This window comes from Triturus cristatus, chromosome 6, assembly GCF_964204655.1.
Source record: "Triturus cristatus chromosome 6, aTriCri1.1, whole genome shotgun sequence".
Taxonomy (NCBI): Eukaryota; Metazoa; Chordata; class Amphibia; order Caudata; family Salamandridae; genus Triturus; species Triturus cristatus.
Window position 1 is genome coordinate 1,121,206,749 of NC_140589.1, and position 26,017 is coordinate 1,121,232,765.

General features: G+C 46.4%; 1 protein-coding gene across 8 annotated transcripts in view; it reads left to right on the forward strand.

Moving 5' to 3' along the window:
• The window catches only part of SPAST (spastin), a 675,354-nt gene that overhangs the window by 522,996 nt on the left and 126,341 nt on the right, over positions 1-26,017 (forward strand). For all 8 annotated transcript variants that reach the window (XM_085611993.1, XM_085611996.1, XM_085611991.1 and 5 more), the window contains one exon: positions 12,221-12,263. In XM_085611993.1, coding sequence (XP_085468119.1) covers positions 12,221-12,263 — 43 coding nt within the window. The remainder of the gene's footprint in view (positions 1-12,220; positions 12,264-26,017) is intronic.

The window sequence follows — 26,017 nt, forward strand, 5'->3', positions numbered from 1 at the left end:
TGGGTCCGCCCTTTGAACCTCTCCATTCATGTGAGATTCAATTCCTCACCTGGAAAGTGGCTTTCCTGGTTGCCATCACTTCCTTAAGGAGAGTTAGTGAACTCCAGGCACTAACCATTCAGGAGCCATTCATTCAGGTCCACGCAAACAGGGTTGTCCTACGCACCAACCCCAAGTTCATGCCCAAAGTCATATCACAGTTCCACATTAATCAAACTATCGAACTGCCCGTTTTCTTCCAAAATCCGCAAAATGTTGCGGAAAGAATGCTCCATACACTAGATGTAAAGCGGGCTCTCATGTACTATATTGACAGGACAAAGGATTTTAGAAAAACTAAACAACTCTTTGTTGCCTTCTCTCCACAACACAAAGGCAACGCCATTTCCAAAGCAGGAATAGCCAGATGGATCGTTAAATGCATTCAGATTTGCTATCACAAAGCTAAACGCACATTAACGGTTCCCCCACGAGCCCACTCAACACGAAAGTTAGGGGCATCCATGGCTTTCATAGGAAACATCCCTTTACACGAAATTTGTAGAGCAGCCACATGGTCCACTATACATACATTTACCAAACACTACTGCGTAGATGTACCCTCAAAACAGCAAGCAGCTGTAGGACAGGCTGTTCTCAAAACTCTTTTCCAGACTGCTGCAGCTGGCACAGGTAGCTGCCGCTAAGGGAGGTACTGCTATATATTCTATGCACAGATATGAATTCAGCAGCCCACATGCCTCGAACTGATTATGCTACTTACCAGTATGCATCTGTTCTTGGCATGTAGGGCTGCTGACATTCATATCGCCCACCCTCCTCCCCGGCGCCTGTCGCGGCTGCAGCACTCAGTATTTTCTGTATAGCATGGTCATCACTTACTATATCTACTCCATCACTGCCACAATGGCGAAAAACAATCTAAGGATGGAGAGGATGCCCATGCACACTGTAGTCCAGGGGAGGAGCCACCTATCTCGTGATACTTCGAAGACTCTTCCAGGACAACAATGTGCAATCATCCGGACCCAACACTAGGCGGCGATCTATGCATAGATATGAATGTCAGCAGCCCTACATGCCAAGAACAGATGCATACTGGTAAGTAGCATAATCAATATTTTCTTCTGCCAGCCCTGCCTTACGGTCCTTTAACACAGCTTGTGTTTTGAGTTGGTTTTCTTATGTGCTGTGGGATTCAGTCTTGCACCTTCTCCTATTCGTCCTGGACAAATCTCGGGACACTCTTTCTCAGCTGAACTAGGATGGCCGTCAGGCGGCTACTTTACTGATTTGTTGTGTCATGGATACCACAGATTCTGTTGGACGGGCCATAGCCCTTTCCATGGCCCTTCGCCAGCGTGCCTGGCTACGTACCTGTGGTTTATCTGCTTCTGTTCAGTCCGCTTTAGTGAACATGCCTTTCAACGGTCAATAAATGTCTGGCTCTAAAGCTGACTCCACTTCATGCTGTTTCCGGGATAGTCAGAGTGGAGCAACATCTTAAAATCTGCTTACTGGCTGTTCTTACGGTGTGCTTTCTCCCCTTTTGGGGGATATATGGTGTATGTTCCTTTTCCTTTCCCCTCGGACATGGGTTTCTGCACGTCCACTCCGGGTTGGTTTGTCAGAGTTTTGTGCTCCCCTAGATTTAATTCTAGGGAATCTCCTCCACTTCTTGCAAGTATAGTTGCATTTTTTCCCCTTTGGGGATCTTGCTTCCCTTGTACCAATGGGCTACTGAGTATGATCTTCTGTAGCATCAAGGTACTCAACCACGTTGTTCCCTGGCTTGCTGGCTGGACACAGCATGTCCCGTGCTTACAAGGACTTTTCTTTGCTTCTAGCCTTTCTAGGCTGGGGACACTGCCTTGCCATCTGTTCCATCTCTTCTTTACACTGACCCTTTGGTTTGACTTTCATTTCTGGCATTGGTCGTCCAATACTATTTCTTTAATGCCGCGGCCTGGTCATCTTCTTTGGCCTCCCAAGTGTTGGCCTCATCCGTTGCAGTCCCTTTTTCCAGTCCTCTATTATGGTCTTTGTTTCTCTATTCTAGCGGGGTTGTTTCTCCCCTGCGGTTTTCTTTTCAATTGTCTCTCGACTGCCTAATCGTACCGTTCTGTCGCAAGTGCTGTTCCTATCTGCTCCCTTGGTTTTCTGGGGTGTGTTCTACCACCCCACCCTCTCCCTTTTGACTGGGCCATGTTGCTGGTTTCCAGTTAGCCGTTGTCTTTCCTTCGGCCCATGCCCCTGTGTGGTCGTTGTTGGTACCCTTCTTGGGAACCTATATAGAAGTCACGCCGTACAATAATATGTTTGTTAATACATATGCATATATTCATACCTCTCTATTTCTTTGTGTTTTATACCTTCTTTTCTTGCGTTTCTGCGGTGCATAGTCCCAGAGGGCCTCCTCTCCCTTAGTGTTTCCTCTACCTAACGTGGTCTATGGCCATCGTTGTTGCTATTGATTGCGATGCTTTATCAGCTATTGGAGCCCATTGCCGTGCCTACTTCTATGACTGGGACTTTGGCCCAGTCATTTTAGCTGTAGTCCTTAGTCCTCCGTCTCGGTCTCTTTTACCGGTTGCCCTCCGGTGGGCTCTGTATTGCTTTGTTTATATAGATTGTTCTTCCCACTTGTCTTTTTCTTCTGCCATGCATTTTCTCCCATGTTCTGCATGGCTGCGGATTCGGTTCTGTTCGGGGTTCTCCCTGAATTTTCTGGTAATATATTTTCTTCCAACCCGCCCTGGAAAGTGGTCTCTTTTTCTTATGCAGACCGGATAGCCTTTTCGTGAATATCTCTTGGAATCAGTTTGCAGTCCTCCTCCAGGATGGTATTGCTTGGATATCTATTGTAAGGAAAGGAACCTGCAGCTAGATGTCTCTATCAAAGGAATAAGTCGATATCGACCCACTCATCCTCCTTGCTATGCAAACTAGGTCTCCCTTTTCTTCCAGTTTCCTTCCCTGCACCTTTGTGCTTTTCATTGGTAAAAAAAAAAAAATATATAAAGCACACTCCACCTACCCAATGATACTTAATATATGCATCTTTTCAAAAAGAGGATTCTTTTTGGGTACACTGTTTCCATGGCAGCTTCTATACGTGGCTGCACGTTTTAGCGCAGAAAGTTGTTGCAGAAGAAACTGATGTAGGGGAGGACTTATATGGACTCTGAAGACCTATCCGTCATGCGGAGTTGTCCAATGCGCAGAGTTACTGCTGTAGAAAAAGGCTCTTCTCTGAGAACCCTCACGAGGAATGTTTGTACTGCCTTTACCCTCAGCACAAACCTAAGGAGTGCAAATACTGTTAGACTTTCTCAGCAAAGACTTTCAGAGACTGCGAGGCCAGGCTGCTTCTCTGGCTTCAGAAGAAGAAAGCTCAGTCAGTGTTTGAGTGCGAAGAAAGGCGACACTCTTCCTCAAAATAAGCAAACAAATGATGGCTGCGACTCATCTGACAATGATTTAAAGAGGGCAAAATCCCATAGTATGGAGGCCAGTGTTGAGAGTTGGAAAAGCAAGGAACCTGCTAAACTCTCTCACTCTCACAGAAGATCTTCCTCACCTCCATCGGTTCTTGTTAGATCTTTCAGAGAACAGTAAACAAAGAAAATCTGTCAGTCGACTGATCTGTCGGCGAAGACCATCTGTTAGACCTGTCAGCCCTTTGGGTGGTCCCTCCTCATTATTATTTATTTTGTCCCACTTCTGCCTCAAACCCTGTTATAATTTTTTCTTTTTGGGAACTCCAGACTTTTTAGTGTTGATGCAGGGTCAGGGAGCCATTTTCCCTACCCCTGGAACTTCTGTCTGAGGGCCTGAGACACAAAATGGTGGCCACCCATTGTCACCTGTGACATCACCAGAACCCACTGGAGGTTTCTAGAACCTTCTGTAACATTCTAGAACCCTGTGACAGTGGGAGGCAGTTTAGAATGTTGGGAGGCCATCTCAGAGTGGCGGTTGGCGACTGACTGGAGAAAAGAGAGGACAGATTTAGAAGGAGGTCGGAGTAAGGCAGCAGGGGTGGAAACCAGTGCTTGGAGTGGGGTCCAGAAACCCACCCTTGATGCTAGTCCCTACTGACCAAGCCCAGCCTAAAGCCCTGTGTGGGACCAAGACCAGAAGAACCATCTTAAGGAACTGAACATTTGAAACAGGCCTTAAAGAGGAAGAACAGCAAGTTCCTGACCTGTTCAGTGGTGTCCTCCTGGAGTCCTGACGTCGAGAAGCCTGGAGACCTGGGGCCTGAGGTAGAGAAGCGGCGCTGACAGAAAGCAGACGTCGTACCCGGAGCCGCCAGAGGTCGAAGTGAGGGCGCCGACGGAGGTCGTGGAGAGGCGCCGGAGGTCGAGTGGAGATTCACCCGAGGTCGAGGTGAGGGCGCCGACGGAGGTCGTGGAGAGGCGCCGGAGGTCGAGTGGAGATTCACCCGAGGTCGAGGTGAGGCGTCGACTGGGGAGTGAAGTCCGGCCACCGGAGTCGCCGGAAACTGAGGTGAAGCGCGCCGGAGGACGGGAGTGGAGATCGCACTCCGGAGACACCCGGAAGCGGGGAGGCCGTGTCCCTGCGACGCCAGAAGGCGACATCGAGTCGAGACCGCCCAGCGACGTCGAGACGAGGCCGCCCAGCGACATTGAGTCGGGATCGCCCAGCGACATCGAGACGAGGCCGCCCAGCGACATCGAGCCGGAGCCGCCTCACGACATCGACCCGGCGCCGAGCGGAGCCGATCATCGTGAAAAGGGCAGTAAGTGGTAGAGGGGGCGTCTGAGGCCCCGTGGAGCCCTAAAAGACCATTCTAGGGGCTAGAGGGGTGTTAGAACCAGCCTGGGAGTGCCAGGGGTGAACTAAGACTGGTGCAGTGACATCTGTGAGGGGCTGTGTAGTTTGGAGGGCCAGATCTTTAGGTTACCCTGGTTCTGCCTCAGCTTAGGCCCCAGCCTTGACCAATCTAGGTGGGACACCCCCATGCCATCCAAATGACCACAAGCTGTGTATGGGCAAAGTAAGACCAAGTTACCTCATGAAAGTGATCTGATCTGTAACTGTCATTGATTGCTTTTACCTTATTTATTGAGGGTGCTTTATTTATTGTCTTCCACTAATTTATTCCTGCACTGTATTTATTGTCTGACTGTATTTATTTGCCGTCTGTATTTATTGCACAACTATTTATTCTTTGCTTAATGAGGACCTGAACCTATTTATTGAAATTCCAAAGTAGCATTGTTTATTTGACCTGCTCTTATAAAGGAAAATCCTATTGTATTGTATTTATGTTATGAAACCTGCAACTGAGAGAAAATAAGATAAAGACATATATATTTTCAACTTGTCTTCCATAATTTTTACGGTGTAGTGTCGTTTTTGGAACGGATGAACGCATGGTTATTGTGAGGGTGTGACGTACGCTTAACACGGTGCCTGACCCCCAACCGCTCGAGCCAAGCTACCACTGTGCTGGGAACCTGGTGACTGCTAGCCCGGTTTCCAACACCATCCCTTCGGCGTCTTTTTTGGCGGAGACCGCGGTGGCTCAGATATCTCCTTCACTTCCAGTAACTATGGCGGCATCTATGACACTGATGACCAGGACGATGACGACCAAATATTCGCAGATGAAAACATTTACGACTAATTCATCGACGAGACCATCATCAACAGCACAAATTTCGCTGGCAGCACCGTCAACGTACTTGACCGCATCTCAACTGCTTCCTTCAACGAAGATTCCATTCGGGGCTAAGTCGTTGATGATCCAGTCGGCAGCACTGTCGACGACCCTGTTGACGGCCGTGAAATATACTGTTTTCGTTTCTGACAAAAGGGCATTCTCACACCTATGCAGCATGATTTTTCTCGAGTTTCACCTTTACCCCCAGTGCACCTGCTGGAGATGCAGGAATCGGGGTATGAAAGTCTCTTTGGCTCCACATACAGTTTCTCTCAACTGGAAGGTCAAATGCCAGGACACTGAGGATGAGGATGCCGACCAAGGTCCTTCTACATATATAGAAGGTGAATTTTCTTTAGGGGACAGAAGCCAGCACTCTGCTCAAGAATATGGCACCTTCCAGCTGCACTACCCTTTCTCTTTAGTTATCAATTTACGCATGATGATAAATGACTACTAGAAATGGTTTCCTGAGGCCAGTGATTCAGCAGATCCCAGTGCATCCAGACGTTCTATAGACTTTCTCTTGCAAAGACCCTGTTAAGACTACACCAGAAGTAAAAGCCTGTGTTAGAGCCCATTGCAGTTACAAATACCTTTGCTGATCGTGATGGTGCCTAGCACTCTGAAGTGGGCGAAATCCCCTTTGACTCAGCAGGGGATCACCTAGAATGGGACTGCTGTGTGGTGCCACTATCTTCGTCACCTAACCCACCTCCAGTGGACTCACCTCCAGCTAATATTAATGGCTTTCATGAGATCCTTGAACGAGTGTCAAGCATTTCGACTTGCCTCACAAGGCTAAGCAAACCAAATGCTTTCATTAAAGGATTTGTCTCAACGAACTGTAATATCTATTCCCATTGTAGACTACATCTGGCAAGAGGGGTTGAAGTTAATGAAAGCTCCATACCAGCAAAGTAGATACCAGCCTTATGCTCAACAGGGTTTTAGATCAGCATATCCTTCCTAACAACCATACAGGATGACCACAGTGTCCTCCTCCTCTTGGCTGTCAGCACGGAGAAGTCCTCTGGCTAGAGGATACATCACAGGACAGTTCTAGGATAAAATGATATATCACAGGCACCAGTCACCTTAGTCCCACCTCAAAGTTTCCGAAATCCCCTCTCCAAATTTTGCAAACGATGGAGCATCTCTTCTGACAAATGGGTGTTAGACGAAATCCAGCATGGTCTCACCCTGGAATTTGTTCAAAAGCTTCCCAATTTTCTGGCAAGCAAAACATTGCTTCGTCATCTTTCTCTACTGAAACAGGAAATTTGCATACTTCTCTCCAAGGAGGCGATAGATGAAGTCCTGTTGTGTCAACGCAACATGCGGTTTTATTCCAACTTCTTACTCTTCACAAAGAAGTGAGGAAAGCAGAGACAAGTAATGGACATGAGACTGTTAAACAAATTCATCAAGAAACAGTCTTTTAGGATGTTGTCCTTGCAGGAGATTCTGCAGCTCGTAGATACATGGGATTACCTGCTATCCCTGGACCTGCTAGAAGTGTATTACCATATCCCCATCCACGTAAAGCACCAAAAGTTTCTGCGGTTCGAGATGGCAGGTTGCCATTACCAATTCAAGGTCCTTTCTTTTGGGCTACAATGGGCTCCCAGGGTCTTCACAAAGTGCATGGCGCCGGTGGTGGCTTTCCAGAGGAGAACAGGTCACCAGGTTTTTCCGTACCTGGCAACTGGGTAATAAAAGGACTCCCTTCTCACTATGCAAGAAAATCCACTTGGGCCTGTCTGAAGCTATTCAAACCTCTAGGCCTCAAGCTAAACAGAGAAAAATCTTCCCTAATGCCATCCAGGTCGCCTGTTTTTCTGGGGCAATTCTGGATAAGAAAGTTGCCAAGGCTTTCCCCACTACGGAAAGAATTAATCGCCTTAAGTGAATAACAGCCACCCTCTCGACAAGAAGGTTCATTTCTGTATGGAAGTACACATCAATGTTGGAAATTATGTCATCCTGCATCCCGTTGATTCCAGACTGTCATCTTCACATGCGACTGTTGCTGGAGCAACTAGACGATCAGTGGATCCAGTGCCAGGGCATCTTCGATGTCACAGTTTTGTTTACATTAAAGATGAAATAGGCGATGTTTTGGTGGATGAACACAGATAATATCTCTCAGGGCCTCTCTTTTGTTCCCTTACAGCTTCATATAGTGAAGACGATGGACGTCTCCCTAGAAGGCGGGGGAGCTCACTTGCATGACTTGCAGATTTATGTAAAATGGACCGCTCAGAAGGCTTTGTCACACATAAACCTTTCTGGAGTTGAGAGTTTTCCTAGGTCTTCAGTTCTTTCTTACCAGGCTCCGCAACTCTTCAGTCTTGGTGACAACATACAACAATACAACCATGTTTTATCTCACCAAGCAAGGAGGAACACGATCACATGTTTTGTCCGCTCAAGCGCAATAGATGTGGGAATGGTTACTGGCCAACATCATCTTGAGAATAGAACATGTCCCAGGTATGCAGAACGAATGGGCATACTCCTTAAGGAGGACAGACAAACAGTGCCACAAGTGGGAACTCCAGAAGGAGCAGTTAATGCAGGTTTTTCAGCATTATGGTTTTTCAAACCTGGCTCTTTTCGCTACTCTTCACTGCGAGGAATGCTACTTTTACACCAGCAAGTACCCTCAACCGGGTTCTTGGGGAAATGCATTCCACCTAGCACGGACGGGGATGTTTGCATATTCTTTCCCTCCATTCCCACTCATTCTCAAGGTTATCCAGTATGAAGCAGGAACCTTGCTGTCTCATTCTGATATCCCCAGCGTGGCCAAGGCAGTTTTGGTTCACCAAGCTTCTTCACCTGTCTGAGTAACCACATTTTCAATTCCAACCATCAGAGGATCTTCTGTTGATGAACGAGGGGCAAGTGTCCATCTACAGATACGATCACTAAATTTGTCAGTCTGGCTCCTCACAACAATGAGTTCAGGACACGAAATCTGTCTGGGGATTGCGGATTGATTCTCCGGCACGCTAGTGCTAAATTCACAACTAAATGCTACGCTGCAAATTGTAAGAGGTTTTGCTCCTGGTGTGACTATCTGCATCATCTCTCCTCCACTCCAGAGCAGATACTACTCCCTTATCTGCTGCAGCTAGTGAAAACAGGACTGGCTCCCTCATCTATTAAAATCCATCTGGAACTTTTATTCAGATTCAGGAGGCATACAGGACTTTCATTATGGTCCAACAGACTGGTTAAGGAGCTCATGAAGGGCCTATTTAATGGCAGCTCAACACAGTCTCATCTCAGCTCATGAAAGCTCCTTTTGGACCAATTCGTAAGGCTGACTTGAAATTTGTTTTGTGGAAAGTAGCTTTTCTTTTGGCACTCACCTCCCACGGAAAATAAGTGAAATTCAAGCCTTGACGATTCACGAGCCATGTCTACAGTTTCGGGATGATATGGTCATTTTACGAACGAACCCGAAGTTTATCCCGAAAGTGCCAACATCTTTTCACATCAATGAACCCATCATATTGCCAATGTTCCTCAGTAAGTCATCTTCAGCAGGGGGAAAAGCCCTGCGTTTTCAAGACTTGCGACGTCTCAAATTCTATTGCAATAGTACAAAAACTTTTAGAAAATTTGATCAACTCCTGATTGCTTTTGCTCCACCTAGAAAAGGACTAGCTCTGTCATAGGCAAGTATTGCTCGTTGGGAGTCTGCAACCATCCCCTTTTGTCATGAGAAGGCAGGACTACCATTGTCTGCAAAGGTGAAGGCTCATTCTACACGAAAGGTGGTGGCTTCTTCAGCCCTGTTTGCAGGTGTATCATTGCCAGACATCTGCAGGGCAGTGAGGTGGGTTAATGCCCACACTTTCACAAAGCACTACTGCCTGGATTCCCTAAGAAAGGCGGATATGGGAAGTGGACAGACTGCGTTACGGTACCTATTTGCCTCAGGTGTGCCACTTTTGTTGGTTTATATGCATTATTGTTTGATGTTTGTCTTAACTTTATTGTGGCTTTGTCAAGCAGTATTTTCCAGGTCTTTGTGTTAAATTCATGCTAATGGTTTTTAATCTTGTATTATTTTTATCATGGTGGGATTGTTTGCCTTATCCACTTCCATTATTTATTTGGTACTGCTTAGTAGTCTGATTCAAGCATGTGAATCTATGAAAGTTACAATACTGGAGAAAAAACAAGTTACCTGTACACTGTGGTTGTACAGTATTGATAACTTTCATAGATTCACATGCGACCCTCCCTCCTCCCCGTTAAGGCTCACCATCTTTTCATGTATTTACACTCTTGCTAGAAATCTGAGGTATGGTGGCTCTGCATGTATGGTGGCTCTGCAGGGGATGAGTGCTTCATGGCCTCTGCTTTGACCAGTTGAAGTTTGGATACATTAAAACAATGTGAATTGTCTATTGTTTTTAGTGTGATTCTTAATGCTAATGTATTACCACTGTTTATATTACTGTTACCCTGGGACTCCCACCATGACGATGGGAAAGATTCAAGCATATGCATCTATAACAGATATCAATACTAGAGAACCACAGTATACAGGTAAAGTAACTTGTTTTTTCTGAACTGCACCACTCGACTCAGAAATATGGGCTCATAAGAGCTGCTATATTCTCTTTACATAATTATTCTGTGGTTGGAGGTTTGTCTACACAGTCAGATTTCATTGCTTAAATCTGGTCGGTATGGGCCTGTATGTCGTGTCCTAAAGGAAACCATTCACTCTTTGCAGTGTACACCCAATAATCATTACTCCTTGTCCTCCATTTTATAATGTGGTGTGAAGTCTTGCACTGAACAATCAAGTCTTCTTCCTATGGTGGTGTGGTCGCGTGGTTATACAGAACAGCGAGTCAGGAATAGTTATATAGGGGTTTTAATGGTCAAGTCAAAAGAAATACGTGGAAGTGAAACAAAGGTCCAGCAAAGATAATAAATCAAATAAACTGGAGCACTCCTTGTCCTCCGGCTCAGTCTCTAGGCTCCTGAGTCAGTCTCTCCCTCCCGTTTTCTTGCTAGGAGGCGTCCTCGTGTTCTGTTCTTCCAGCCCCGCTGGATGTAGGGAAAGGGGTCAGTAGACAGGGCCCTCGGAGAAAAAGACAGACAGGGATCAGGTATGCAGGGGTTGAGGCAGTCAGTGTACCGTCACCTGGGGTCGGATGGTGTAGGGTTGAAAAGGGGCTGTGTTGTACAAGGCTTCGGGGGAAATACGTGGAGGGAATACGGACCTTGGTGCACATGCACATACAGGTGCCCTTCCCCGCCCCAACTTCCACCAGCCCGTGGAAAAATATGTAAAGCAAGGCACTTGCCTGTGGCCACAACCCTCCAGGGTCGGGGCAGGGGGAGCCTCACCACCCTCCTCCTCTTCAGGCCGGCTTGACTCTGGGACCTTGCCGCTAGGTGGTTCTTCAGTCGGGGCGTCTTCTTCCTGGATTCCTTTTCCTAGCGCTTCTCTCTCCCTCCGCAGCTCCGGCTCCTCGGGGTTCTCCCTCTCCAGCAGCAGCTCCTCGGGGTTCTCCCTCTCCAGCAGCAGCTCCTCTGGGTTCTCCCTCTCCAGCAGCAGCACCTCTGGGTTCTCCCTCTCCAGCAGCAGCTCCTCTGGGTTCTCCCTCTCCAGCAGCAGCACCTTTGGGTTCTCCCTCTCCAGCAGCAGCACACGGACCGGCTCAGTGGCGTCCTCTTCTCCTCCCTCTCACCCCTCCTCTTCCTGAGCTGGCGTTCCCCTGCTTACCGGGGCTGGACCGCCGACCTCCTTTTCCTGGTGACCATATTGTAATTCCTGGCCGCTAGAGGCGCTGCGGGAGGTGCTGGGTTACAGGTGGACAATCGTAGTATTTTATTAAACACTAGCAATCAGATGCAACAAGTGGGATGTCCTCCCCATTCAGATATTGCATTTTTTTGTTGATAATGAGACCTGTCAGATTCTAAGAAAGTCTTGCATAGTTAGCAGGAGTGGGCATCACTGAGTAATGAGGCTTCTGCCCTCTAGCCTATCAACCAATTTGCTTTAATGATCTTTTATATCACATCTGACACACAGCAGAGCATAGATTATTCTGTGGTTTCAGTCTGCTAACTGTAAGATAGCACAAATTAGCTTGTTAAAAGCATTTCAATCCCAATGAGTTCTTGGCATGTAATTACCTTATTAAAATGGATAATTTGCATGACAAAATTAGCCATTAACTTTAAAAATACTGCTTTAATATGGTTCAAAATTGAAATTGCAGGACAAGAAATGGCGCTTTATCCAACCATATCCATCCTCATATTCAGAAACTTCTAAAAGAAATTGGTATTCGAAGATCAGAATTACCTGGAAGCTTCCCCAAACATAGTTTGCTATTACTCTGCCTTCTCGCTAATCTGTACATTTAAGTACTGTTTCATGGGACGCATGAAAGAGAAGCCATGATGCACACGTCTTTTCCCTAGCTATAATTTGTGGGTTTTGTCTGACTGTTGCATATATATATTTTCTGTTTTGTTTTATAGGAGATTCACAAAGAGGGTGTATGTATCTCTGCCAAGTGAAGAGGTAGGTGTGCCTCGTTGGGTGATTCTGCCACCCAGTTCTGTCCTCTTTGTTAATTTCTTATTCTAATAAGCTGCATTGAAAAATGAAAATACTTCCTGTGTGGTTACAGTGGCTTTGTTACAGCTGTCAGTCCAGCCACTGTCAGTAAATATGATATGACCAGCTAATTGTGATGGCAGTTTGCTCTCCAGCGTGCACATGGGATGTTTGACAGAAGCACACAGTGCCTTTACCAGGCATATGCCTTTACCACGCATTCCTTTACGAAGAAAATGTGAGAGGGAGAGAGGGGGAGAGAGAGAGCGAGAGAGAGAGAGAGAATAGGAATATGAATATGTATATATATAAACCTCGCCCTTCAAACGATCCCATCCGCAGGAACAAGCGAGAGTGGACCCAAGATAAGTGCTATATTTTGTTTATTGCTCCATAACTAGCACCGCCATGACAAGTTTCGGCAGTTCACCTGCCTTGATCACATGATAGCGTTACCTGCTGTGGTTAACTTTTTAAAGTGACAGTGTCCAATCATAAGTGTATAGACATTCTAGAAATTCCTATTTGACAATTTAAAATGTGCAAACACTATATTTGCATAAATGCATAGTATAAAAAGGTTTAAAATGTATCACCTTTCCACTTTTATACCAATGTCTGTACAATATTGTCAATATTGATTTTAAATGCTGAATACTCAAGAATACTATGAACTTTAAACATTCTTTTAAATATATATATTCTTTTATTGACCCCTAAAAATAAAATTTCCCACCCCTAAAATCTCTTCCCACCCAATACCCTTGCCCACCCCTAAACCCTAAAGATACCGTGTTAGACCTGGCACCATTGGCGTGGGTCTCCCTTCCATTTTTCGCTGTGTCTCCTCTGTTTTGGCTGGTAATAGATGCTCTGGGCGCTGTGCCACTGCCATTTAGTGCCACAGCGCGAATGCTCCCTGTGTAAAGATGACATGTGAATTGGTATATCCATGATTGGCTTACTTGGTTTACCTGTTAGTCCCTAGTAGCGTGGCCTGTGTGTGCCCAGGGCTGGTAAACCAAATGCTGCTGGTGGGCCTGCAGCGCTGGTTTGCGCCACCCACAGAAGCAGCTTGTAAAGTGTGTCTCAGACCTGCCACTGCAGTGTCTGTGTGCAGTCCAGAACTGCCATCTTGGCTGTGAAGTGCACCCACTTCCCAGCTCCTGAACATTCCCTTGGCATCATGTAAGCCACCCCTATGGTAGGGTGCATTGTATGTGTAAGGTAAGACCTGCTCTGATATGTGTAGCATGTCCTGGTAGTGAATTACACCCAATTTCGTTTTTCACTACTGTAAGGCTACCTGTTCTCCATAGGCCAGAATGGGCAGTTTGACTATTACACTCTATAGCCTAACTGACCCAAAGAACATGGTAGAACAACGAATTTAGTATGCCTGAGCTCAGAATATTAAAATACATCTTTTAGTGAAGTTTATTTTTATATTCTGTGTTTGAAAATACTACTTTTAGAAAGTAGGTATTTTCTTGCCTAAGCCTTCCAGTGTGCTCTGCTGTTATGTGTATTGGTTGTCTGGTTTTGGAGGGACAGAGCAGGCTGAGTCAGACCAGGGTTGAATAGAGAGATCTGCATTGGAGTATGGAGAGGGGTAGCTCCTGGACCTGAATAGGGCTGTGCCTGGCAAGGTGAATGCTGGCTCCACCTCCCACTGTGCGTCTGATGGCAGACCCCCTCTTTCTGAATAGAAGGATGCAGCCTGGAAAACAAAGTGCTCCAGGGCTGGGCAGAACTGGTTCTGGCTGGGTTCAGTGACTTGTAGCTTCTGAGAACAAACACTTTTGGGGTACAAATATCTGTGCCCAAACCCCTACAATTTGTATTGCTCCTGGACAACAAGAAGAACCTCTGTCCGTGTAACTGAAGGAATCTGCAGGAGAAGGACTGTCCTTGTGCTTGTGTGCTGTTTCTTGGACTGGCCTGCAGTGGTTACTACTGGACTTGGAAGAAGAGGAAAAGGACTTTGAAGGAACTTTTTTTTTTTTACAGCAATCACCCAAGGGCTAGAAGAGAGCTAGCCTCCTGCAGGAGTCTCAGGGACATCAGACTCCACCACCAGCCTCCTGTTTCCACCCAGCGAGGATTTCTATCTGCAGGTGAGGCCTCTGTGAGTTCCAGGGCCTCTAGTTCTACTGTGGAGAAGAGAGTGCTGAAAATCGTCGCTAACGCCCGTTAGCAAGCCGCTGCAGCTGGAGAGCGTAAGGAAAATCGTTGCTCTGCTGCCGCCGAGTGCTCGCTACCGGAGATCATCGCATCACCTGTCTGCGGGCCTGAAAACGCTTGCTAACCCAAAGATTATCGCATTGCATGTTTGCGGGCCTCAAAACGCTCGCTAACCAAAGATCATCGCATCTAGTTCATCGCTTCATGACATCACAGAGCGGACGCCGAGCGTTCGCCATTTTCATCGCATCGCATCAGGAACGTCGCACCCTCGCGGAGCGCCATTTTCTTTCATCGCAACAAGATAGCACACGCAACAGGCTCGGCGCATCATCCTCCCTTCGCGGCAAGGATTTTATCGCATCGCCGGCTTAGCGTGCAGAAGTTTGTCGCTTTGTCCTGCCCACAAACCAGCGCATCATCCTCCCTTGCGGCAAGGATTCAACGCATCGCTGGTTAGCGTAAGGAAAATTATCGCTACAACTCCTTAGCGACATTTTTGTTGCTTTGCTACAGATTCCAGGTATCTGGTGAGTAAAAGGGTCGCAGAGACCACTGCCTTGAACTGAACTCCTCTTTGCACCCCATGAACTATTTTTGCAGGATTTTTAGAGTAGCCCAATTTTCTAGTATTGTGGATTTTTACTGTTATTGGTCTTGTGTTAAATCTATATATAAAGATACTTATTTTGTATAACTACTTGTGTGGCGTCCCTTTGTAGTGTTCTTCACTGTGTTACTGTGTATGGTCATAAATGCTTCACACACTGCCTCTGAGATAAGCCTAGCTGCTCGTGCTACGTTACCACATGGTTGAGCAGGGGTTATCAAAGGGTGTAGTCTGCTTACTCTGACTTAGGAAGAAGGGTCCCTACTTGTACAGTGGCCTGCCATTGCCAACTAGAGACCCCCATTTCTAACATACCTTTACCACCCACTACCCACCCTCAACCCTAGAAGCACCCATACCACCCAATACCCTTACCCACCCACCCCTAAACCCTAAAAACAACCTTACCACCCAATGCCCTTACTCACCCCTAAACCCTAAAAACACCTTTACCACCCAATACCTTCATCCATGCCTAAAAATACCCTTACAATCGTATACCCCCACCCCTAAACTCTAAAAACACCTTTACCACCCAATACTCTTACCCACCCTTAAAGCCTAAACATACTCTTACCACCCTATACCCTTACCCAACCCTAAAAACAACTTTACTACCCAATACCCTTACCCACCCTAATAATACACTTACCCACCCCAAACCCTAAAAACACCCTTACCACCAAATACCCCCACACACCCCAAACCATAAAAATACCCCTGCCACCCAGAATCCTACCCACCCCTAAAAACGCTCTTGCCACGCAATACCTTTACTCAGTCCTAAACCCTGAAAACGCCTTTGCCACCCAATTCCTTTACCCACTCCTAAAGCCTAAAAATACACTTACCACTGTATACCCCCACCCCTAAACTCTAAAAACACCTTTACCACCCAATATGGATGTATGACGTTACAACGCATGCTGTTACAACGAAAGTTTTACAACGCGAGTGCATTGACAACGCAGGACATTACAACGCAAGTCTTTACATCGACTTGCACTAGATGGCGTGCTAACATTAAAAAAGTGTAATTTACTATTCCAACTCCAGTCCACGTAACAGTAGGGAAGGTGTTGGGATAGTAAACTAAACTATTTTTAATGTTAGCACGCCATCTAGTGCAAGTCGATGTAAAGACTTGCGTTGCAATGTCCTGCGTTGTCAATGCACTCGCGTTGTAACAGTTTCGTTGTAATGGTAGTGCGTTGTAAAAGTTGCGTTGTAAAGGTTGTTCCCCCCCAATATTCTTACCCACCCCTAAAGCCTAAATATACCCTTACTACCCTATAGCCTTAACCACCCCTAAACCCTTAAACCACCCTTACCCTAATGAAGCCACATCAGTCATTCAGAAAAAGCCATGTTTTCAACTTCTTCCGGAGCTGGGGGGTGGATGAGATGCATCTTAATTCCAAGGGAAGTTTGTTCCTGAGAAAGAGTCCCAGAAATAAGAGGGACCGGACCCCCCCCCCCCCCCCCCTTGTCTTTCTTGACCTACGAATCCAAGCTTTTAAAACTATTTTTAACAGAGCTAGTGTGGCCTAGTGGAGGGGCAGCTTCCCTTGTCATCTCCACCAGCAAAGAAGGGGGTAGATTAGCTTGGATATTGGCAATCTTATCCTGGAAGTAGTGAGCTAGTTGTTTACACCATTCCGCTGAGGGCCCCTGAAGTCCTACACAGGCGAATGGGGACATAAAGGATTCCACTATTTTAAAAACCTCTCAAAACTTATTACCAGCATTTAAAACTCTGCCATAGAAATAGGATTTATTTGCCATTTTGACCTCTTTCTGATACTTTTTTACAGCTGTCTTTAGCGGTTGGACTATATGACACCCCCACTCTCTTTCTAGGTGTTTGCACTCAGTCTTGACCTTTTTGAGGTAGTCTGTGTACTAAGGACAGGAACACTAAACTCAGCGCGACTGCTTTGGAAGTTTGGGAGCTAAATCACGAATAGTAGAGCCAATCTAGTTATCCAGGAGGCCAACATCGGTGACCACATTTTATTTATTTTATTTTTATTTAATGAGTTTTATATAGCGCTGGCTAGACCCGTAGGTATCGGAGCGCTTTACATAAGGTTCAACAATGTTATAACATTGATAACAATTACACGTTGCATCAAATATATGCGACACATTAAAGAGCGAGAAGGAGAGACAGATAGAGCGGTAAGGGAAAGAGGGGGAGTAAGAAGGGAGAGGAAGAGGGGGTAGACGTATGAGAGACGAAGGGAAAGTTAGCCCAATGACCGACTGGGTAGGTGACGGCCGAGGTGGGAATCCACAGCCAGCCTCCCCTATAGCTCTCAAGGTAGCTCCATCAGGCATCGGTCAGATAGATAGATAGTAGACAAGGAAAAAGCAGAGTTACAGTTATGCGATGGGGGGGATGGGCGAGACTGGGAGACGGGAGAAACTGTGCCCAAAGTCCGGCAGGGTAGGTGACGGTCAAGGGGATGAACCAAGGCCAATCTCTTCAATAGCTGAACAGAGCAGGTCCACCGGGCGTCTGACATAATGCTCGGGCTCCGCTGTCAAGATAGTGATCAGGTGTACCACATCACCTGAGAGAATAGGCTTTCTCTCCTCCAATGCCCTATTGAAGGCCTCTTAATGAATTTTATGTAAAGCTCTCGACACTCGAGATATTGACCCTGCTGGAGGTAGATTCCTCCCTATACCAGCCCACCAAAACATAATCATGTAGTGGTCCGACCAAACTAATGGGGTGGGAGTGTCCACTTCCAGCGGTACATTCGAAAATATCTGATTCAGAACATGACCAGCTTGATGTGTAAGCTTAAATACCAACTGGGTCAGAGCCAGTGAGGAGGTACTCACCTGAAGGGATACCACTTCCTTCTCCTCAATCATCTCCATATAAAGAGAAAAATCCCCTAGGAAAATAAAGTGGGAGTATCTCAGGGCCAGAGGTGACAGGGCATTACACAAGGAGTTAATGAAACAGCCTTCCGAACCCAAGGGTCTGTAAACTACTGCTCCTGCCAGCGATAGATAGATAGATAGATAGATAGATAGATAGACAGACAGACAGACAGACAGACAGACAGACAGACCATCGGGGGTTGTTTGAAAACACCTCTAGATTTCTGGATTACTTTTTTCAGTAACATGTCCACAACTTGCTCTCCTACATACAGGACATGGGTGATTTTTTAAGCAGAATGACATAGTGTGGGAAGACACCTTTGTTTTCATTATTGTGGATGTTACATCCCTTTAAACAAGTTTTGCCCATCAAGATGGCCTAAGGACACTGGAACATTTCCTGGGAACTGGACCAGTTTGCCTATACCAGCACAAGTGCATGCTATTTGCCAATGTACATCGGTGCCTATATAACTTTTTATTTGGCAAGAAGTTTTTTACATAAGTAAGGGGCACTGCTATGGGCACCTGCTTCACCCCCAGCTATGCTAATCCGCATATGGGCTGGTGGGAGGAGCAGGTGCTCGCCCATGAGTGTGCCACTGAATGGTCTGAAAGTGTGGTCCTTTGTACGCCTTTTATTGATGATCTTATCATTTGGAGAGGGACACCGGCCTCAACTAGTGTTCACAGAGAAACTTAATGAGAATAATTTGAATTTGAGGGTAACCACAAGTATTAGTAAAAAGGAAGTCCATTTTTTGGACTTGTTGGTTTTTGTCAAGGATGGCAAGATTCATAATAAGACCTACAGGAAGCTCACTGCGGGCAACTTCATGTTGCATGCACGTAGCTTTCACCCCAAGAAATTGAAATATAGTATACCCTATGCAGAAAATATTTGCATGTAGTGATGGGTAGCTCCTAGGAAAAGTGTAGCAAGAACTGAAGGATAGATTCTTGGCTTGGGGGTATATCCCAGATGTAGTGGGAGGTACTAAATGCAAAGCTAATCTTAAAGGATGTCACACTTTTTTCTTTAGAAATGATCACATTCAACCCTCAACCCATGAGGTCAGGATGACTACGAGGTTTCGTTTTTAACACCAGAACGTGAGAAAGATCTTTTCACAACACTGAATACTGTACAAAAGTGAATCCACCTAAGGACCCACATTGGCCAGCAAACCTCTGCTCACCTTCCGTCATGCCAAATCTGTGCGTTACGAACTGGTGGTGAGCAGTGCTGAGGTGTCCGCTCCTGAACATTGGCTAAGAGGGAGTCTAGGGTTTCAGCGCTGTCACAAGTGTAAAGCGTGTCGGCATGGTGAAAACACCAAAGAATACTGTTCTTTTTTTACCAAGACTACACATCAGATACATAAAGCATTCCACTGTAAGAGTGAATATGTAGTATATATGTTACAGTGTACTTGACCGGAGATGTTTATGGGGAGAACAATCCTCAAAGTTCACTTGAGAATCCTACAGCACATCAGGAAAGTAAACAATGCAGACAAAACATATTCCGATGCTAGCTATATACATGAAGTGCACAATGGCAGTGCTGCTGATATCACTTAGTTTGGGATCGATTCTGTGCCGAAAAACATTAGGGGAGCAACCGAAATCAGAAAGGCGCTGAAAGGGCGAAGATCTAGAATAGAACAAAGATCTGTCCTTTTTTTTTGGGCACGAGGAAGTAGGGGAAGTAACAACCACTACCTACTTCTGGTGACTCCTTTGGAAAAAAAGAGCCTGAAACTTCTGGTGTAACGAGGACAGATGATCATCTGACAACTGTTGTGCAAACGGTGGCATTGGCAGTAAGACCCACTACCTACTTCTTGTGAACCTACTCAATGACTCCTTTGTTAAAAAAGAGCCTGAAACTTCTGGTGTAACGAGGACAGATGATCATCTGACAACTGTTGTACAAAATGTGGCATTGGCAGTAACACCCACTTGCCTGGGGTGACCGCTTGTCATGCAGGTAGAAAGTGCTGGATCCTTCCTCCTACCTGATGGCTGTGCACGGAGTCAGGCACACTACAGAACATTGATGGGGGCGGGAGGAGTGGAAGACTGTGTAGAACAGTTCCCTTGCTGTCCGTGCAGCCTTTGGGAGCGTCTACCACGAAAAGGCCGGGGATCCTGTTGGCCTTGCGGACTTGGTTGATATTTGCAAGACTGTAATCCTGTACCATAGCCACAGGAGGAATGAAAGAAGTAATGCTGCTGGCGAGGGGTAGCCAGCAATGTTAAGGAGCAAGCCGTGACCCTATTCTCGAGTGCTGTATGTGCCTTGAAACCAAACAGGCGCAACTCATAGAAGGGCATGTCCATAATTCCCGATTGGACATCCCCCGGAAAGGAAGTCGACCACAGCCAGGTGTGGCGTCTACAAGCCACTGTGGAACCCATTGCCCTACCAATGGAGTCCGTGTCCAATCCAGACCTTTTAGTGAATTTTGTTATGTCTCCAGCATGAGATATGGCTTCAGTAAGATTAGCGCTAGCTTTATCAAAAACTAAGAGGAGCACTTGCAGCACCAAATCCCACATAATGTTAGAATGAGGCCCAGAAGGCAAGCAGTTTTAACCAACCACAGGGCTAAGCTGTTAGAGGAAAAGATCTTTCCAATAGTGTCCAGCCACTTGAACTCTGCCCAGGGGAGCAGTGGGGAAAGCCGCTGGGTTGACCCTCACTAAGGAAGCTTGCCCCACAAATCTCTTGGGAGTGCGATGAACATGGGGTAAATTCAGGGGCAGAGCGAAGGTAGTGGACAACTTGGCGATTTACCTGGATCCCCGAACAGGGTTTGGACCCGGACTTCAGGAGGATGTCCGTAAGGGCCTAATTAAATAGGAGCATGGGCTCTGAGCTGGTTTGCCCCCGCTGAAGTACCTCCATCAACCAGTTTGTTTTCACTTCATAGCTAGAAGCTGCAAGTCAAGGGTGTCAGCCGCCAGTCTGATCACCATCGCAAAAGATGCACTTTCTTCGGAGGCCATACCAGGTGGAGTGATCAAACCTGTCAGGAAAGATGTCTAGACCACTAGCGTCGCCTATCTCCTCATACCAGTTCCCTTCAGGGAAACCCCAGGCAATGTCATCAGACCCCCCCTTACACTGCCTCCTCCTCGATTAAAGTACCCAAAGACAGAGGCCGCTGTATCGCAACCAAAAGGCTGTTGTAGGCTAGATAGCGGCAGTCTCGACATCGTACGGATCCTATTGAGCGCTGCCTTGAAGTCAGAAAGCATGATTGGATCATCATGCAGTATTTATGATGCAGTTAGTGGTGCCGAGAGATCAAACTCTGGCAAGGGTGTGGAGCCGGATTGGTGCTCGGGACCCAAGTCGGATGCAGGGACCTATCACAAGGGGCTGATGGCGTTGGGAAGGTAACGCAGACTATATAGTGGTGGAAATACCAACCAGACGCCTTGGGCTCCAAAGGCACCCAAGTGGGAGTTGGCTGGCTAAAGCTGCAGGACATCACCTGGGTGCAGAGAAGTCTAATGGTGCTTCGATGACAACGTTTTCTTTTTAGACTTGCTGGAAGAAGATTTGGACTTTGACGAAGACCCATCGATGGGAATGGCTCCAGGAATGGCTCTGTGATCGTACGTAGGACAGAGACCGTCCTCTTCATCACCCTCTCCCGAATCGCCTTAAGGTACATAGAGAGGCAGTCAAAGCAGGCCTTCGAGTCATGCCCAACCCCAGCCAGACCGAATGGGAATTAATCCCAGACATTTGTCCGTGGCATTCCCTGCAAGGCTTTAAATCCATAGGTTTCAGAGGGGATATATCTCTAGCACACTTGGGCAAAAACAGTTTGACAAACTTCAGAAAAAGTTGGTCAAAAAAGTGAAAGAGTAAAAGTGCCTGTATACCCTAGGCGTCAAAGGTCTTTTATAAATCCCAAAAGAGAGGGAAATAGCGGTCAAGCAGAGAACCCCGCAAATGGCCGAGAGGTGTGAGATGGGAAGCATACTGTGTAAAAAAAAGTTCTTTTCACCTAATTCTCAAATTAATATAAGAATTGCATAATCAGATGGCTAGAAGATCATCTTTGTCGACTTTCTCTAACCAGTGGTTCAACAAGTCGTGGTCTACTGTGTCAAATGTAGCAGAAAGGTCTAGCAGAACCATCACTCCCATCCTGCGTCCGTCTATTGTTTCCATCAGGTTATTCACTACATCCAGCAAAGACACTTCCGTAACATTACAGGGAAAGTATCTGGAAGGATTATGGCCAATTACCTAAGAATGTCAGTTATTTTTTAAGTTGATTTGCTATGATCCACTCAATAATCTTTCTGATTGGTATCCTGTGGTGATCAACAGCTAGAACTGAAAGGCTGCCATCATGCTTAATTTGTAAAGTATTAAGTGCTAGGGCTCTGACCAGGAGGCCACTGCAGCTTGCACCACCCATTGCCCTTGTCATTGCTGCCAAAACAACTAGTAACCATCTCTTTCGCATGTGAATGCAACTGTTCAGATTATTCCAGGTCCCCAAAGCTAAAGGAATGGCTTGGGAGGCAGGTATGAGCAATTGTAATATATATTGTATTCCTAAACAACCGTTGTTCTGCTCATCTCTAAATTAGATGAGCAGCGCCACCTTGTGGTAGACTGTTCTAAATATGGTGTTGACAATTAGGTGCCTGTGCGTAGCACCGGAAACAAATTGTGTCGGTGCTGAGCACCGGAAAGCACCGGCTCAAATTAAGCACTGGTTGCCCTAAAAATCATGGGATTAATAGTCAGAGGACCCGCTTGAGTTTAGGAAGAATTGCAGCTAGGTAAAAAGGTCTCTTGCAGAGTTCGACACTACAGAAATTTCAAGGACTAAAATTCTTGCTTATTGGAAGAAATAGCCCAAGGGTGAAATCAAACGTGTATATTGCATGGATCATTGGGAAATCTGGGGAGAACTATTGTTACAGACAAGAATAAGGGATTCCCCCCAGATTTAAAACCTTTTACAGCATCAAAGCCCAAATCACCTGGGTTGGTGGGAAGTCATCAGTTCGCCTGTCTCGCATCTAAGCACCCAAATCCAAAGAGTAATGTCTAGACTGAGAGAGGGTGACTAGACACAGTTTCAAACACATTATTCAATGACCTGTTCTGTAGCATGACTGTTGTTGCAGGTTGTCTTGTTGTACAATGGGCAACCAGTCACCAAAGAATAGTAGGTTTGCTTTGTGATTTTAACAATCAATCTCAAAATACTTTATCAAGTGACCGACTTCACCAAGTTTCCATCTGCACAAAAACCCAACAGTCAGGAAAAGCATAGTGCTTGGGCCTTTCTCTGTAATATTAGAGAGCTCTCTCCATCTCTCAAGTTAAGACGTGAAATCTGTTGTTCTGGGCCTGATGGCTTCTTGAAAAATGTAGAAAACTGACTTATTTACAAGACAATCTGACACCACCTTACTTAAAAAAAAAAAACTGAGTTGACGGTTATCAGCAAACCCTTGTAGTGGTGACGTGTTATACAAGTTCTTTTGTTGAAAGCTCAATGTCCTAGCATGCGCCTGTTATAAGAAAGCCTATTTCTGGCACCTGTTAATGGGTCTAAAGTAGAGCACTCATATGAACTTTATTAAGCTCCCAGCCATTTGGATGGACTCTAAACCGGTAGAAATGTGCTATTAAAAAGCAAAATAGAAAATAAAAGACAGACATCTTAAAAATATTTCTGAATACAGAATTTTCAGGCAGTGACCAGTAAAAGGTGAAATCTGGTGGACCTTAAATGGAGGCCTGCCTCTGGTACAGGCAGGGAAGGTGCTACACTTCACTCTGGGCAGGGCAGAATGTCAATCTTAAGCAATGCACCAAAAGTGAAATCACTTCAATCTGAGAAAATAACATGCTGTGGTTGAGTGACATCTGGCTTCTTTACGGATTTCAATAAAGTAGTAGGGAAGATAGATTGAAAGGTCTGTACTGAAGAATCCTCAAGAGATAAGCTATTAAGCTGAGCAAGGACAGCTTGTGATGCAGAATCCTACTACTGTTCCTGTGTAGCAGGTCAGCTATGGCTGGGCTGCTGATGAGAAATGTTTTACAAAGATGTAACAGATCTGGCAATCACATCAGCCTCAGCCAACTGGATGCTTAGGATATCTATATATAATATCAGCCCTTGAAATAAGCGCTAGTCAGCTGGAAATAATTACAGCAAATTCATGTGAATCAGTGATCCCTGTAGAGGCCAAAAAGAATGTGTGATCAAATCCTTCAGAGGAGCACCAGTGCTTCTCAGAGAAGCACCAGTGGTCAGAATTTCATACTGTAGAGAAGAATTTAAACAGAAACCTCAGGATAAATTCTATTTGTTCATCCACAGCATTTCCATACATAACAAGTCTCTGCTGTACAAAGAACATTATTAAATGCAGAACGTTTTACTTCGATTATATGACTGAAATCCTATTCGTGAGCCCTTTGCCCCAATCTCCATGTCTAAAGTTCACAACATGTGAGTAGTCTTTGAAAGTGAACTATCATTCACACACAAACACTCTTCAAAACAGCTTTCCTTAAACTTCATCCACAAAAGAGGTTCTGCCTTTGCCTCACTGCTCTCCAGCAATGTCTCTAATCTTTGCCTTATTCATGTCCGAATTTTATTACTGCACAGTTTGCATACAGCCATTCAAAAAGCATGTCTTAAAACACCAGTGGGTTGAAAAATAAGTAGCCCATATGCAATTTGTTATGATATGACTACATTATTTTTGCCCTGAAATCAGTCCAGTGGCTCCCAAGCAAAGTAAGTGCAACAGTCAAAACTCTCTGAATATAACGTAATGCAAGGGGACAAGTCCCTCGCCATTACCTCCTCCCTGATTCACGGCGATGCTGACCCCGCGGCCTCTCCCCCCTGCCCTCGCCCGTTTCCCGCCTCCCAGCTGAGCATCCCTCCCGTCCCCTACATACTGCAGACAGCTGCGGGGGACCGCTTGTAAGACCTTGACCTCGGTCACAGGCCTGCACTCTCCCAGGCAGCTCCACTCGCTCCGTCACCGATGCTGAGCCCCCAGCCTGGGTTCGAGGCTGCTGTTTACCCCCTGCCGCATCGCGGTATCTGTTGTCCTCTGAGTGTACTGGTTTCTCTTTTTCCCTCATTGTTGCATTTGTTGTCCCGTTCACTGTGTTTCTCTTTTTCCCACTTACTGTGCATTGTTGTCCCCACTGCCCCTCTCTCTCCCCTCGCCGTTCCCTTCTCCCTGATTCCCACTGCTGCTGACCCGCGGCTCCTCCCCCCCTGCCCTCGCCCGTTTCCTGCCTCCCAGCTGAGTGCCCCTCTCCTACATAATGCAGCCTGCTGCGGGGGAGCGTAAGACCTTGACCTCGGTCACAAGCCTGCACTCTCCCCGGCATCTCCACTCGCTCCGTCGTCAAGCCCCCAGCCTGGGTTCGAGGCTGCTGTTTGACCGCCTGCCGCATCGCGGTACCTTTTGACGTCTGAGTGTACTGGTTTCTCTTTTTCCCTCATTGTTGCATTTGTTGTCCCATTCACAGTGTTTCTCTTTTTCCCACTTTGCACTCTACCCGGAAGCTCCACTTACTCCGTCGCCGCCGCTGAGCCCCCAGCCTGGGTTGGAGGCTGCTGTTTGCCTACCTACCGTATCGCGGTATCTTTTGACCTCTGAGTGTACTGCCCCCCGCCCGCCACGAAGGAACTGGAGCAAAACCACAGAGGAACACCTCAACTCCACCCTCTTCCTGGACCCCCATCACCATGACCGACGCCAACGCCGCAGCCAAAGAACTCCACTGATGGATCTCCAGATGCGCTGACAAGCTCGCCCCCCTCCGCCACCCTGCCAAACAACGCCTCCTGAAGGCCGCCTGATTCACCACCAAACTCCGTCGTCAGGCGCACCTACAGTCACCTTGAGAAAAAATGGCGAAGCCGGAAAACCACAGAAGACCTAAACAATTTTAGGAGCGCCGTGAAGGAGTATCACCAGCTCATAAGGGACACCA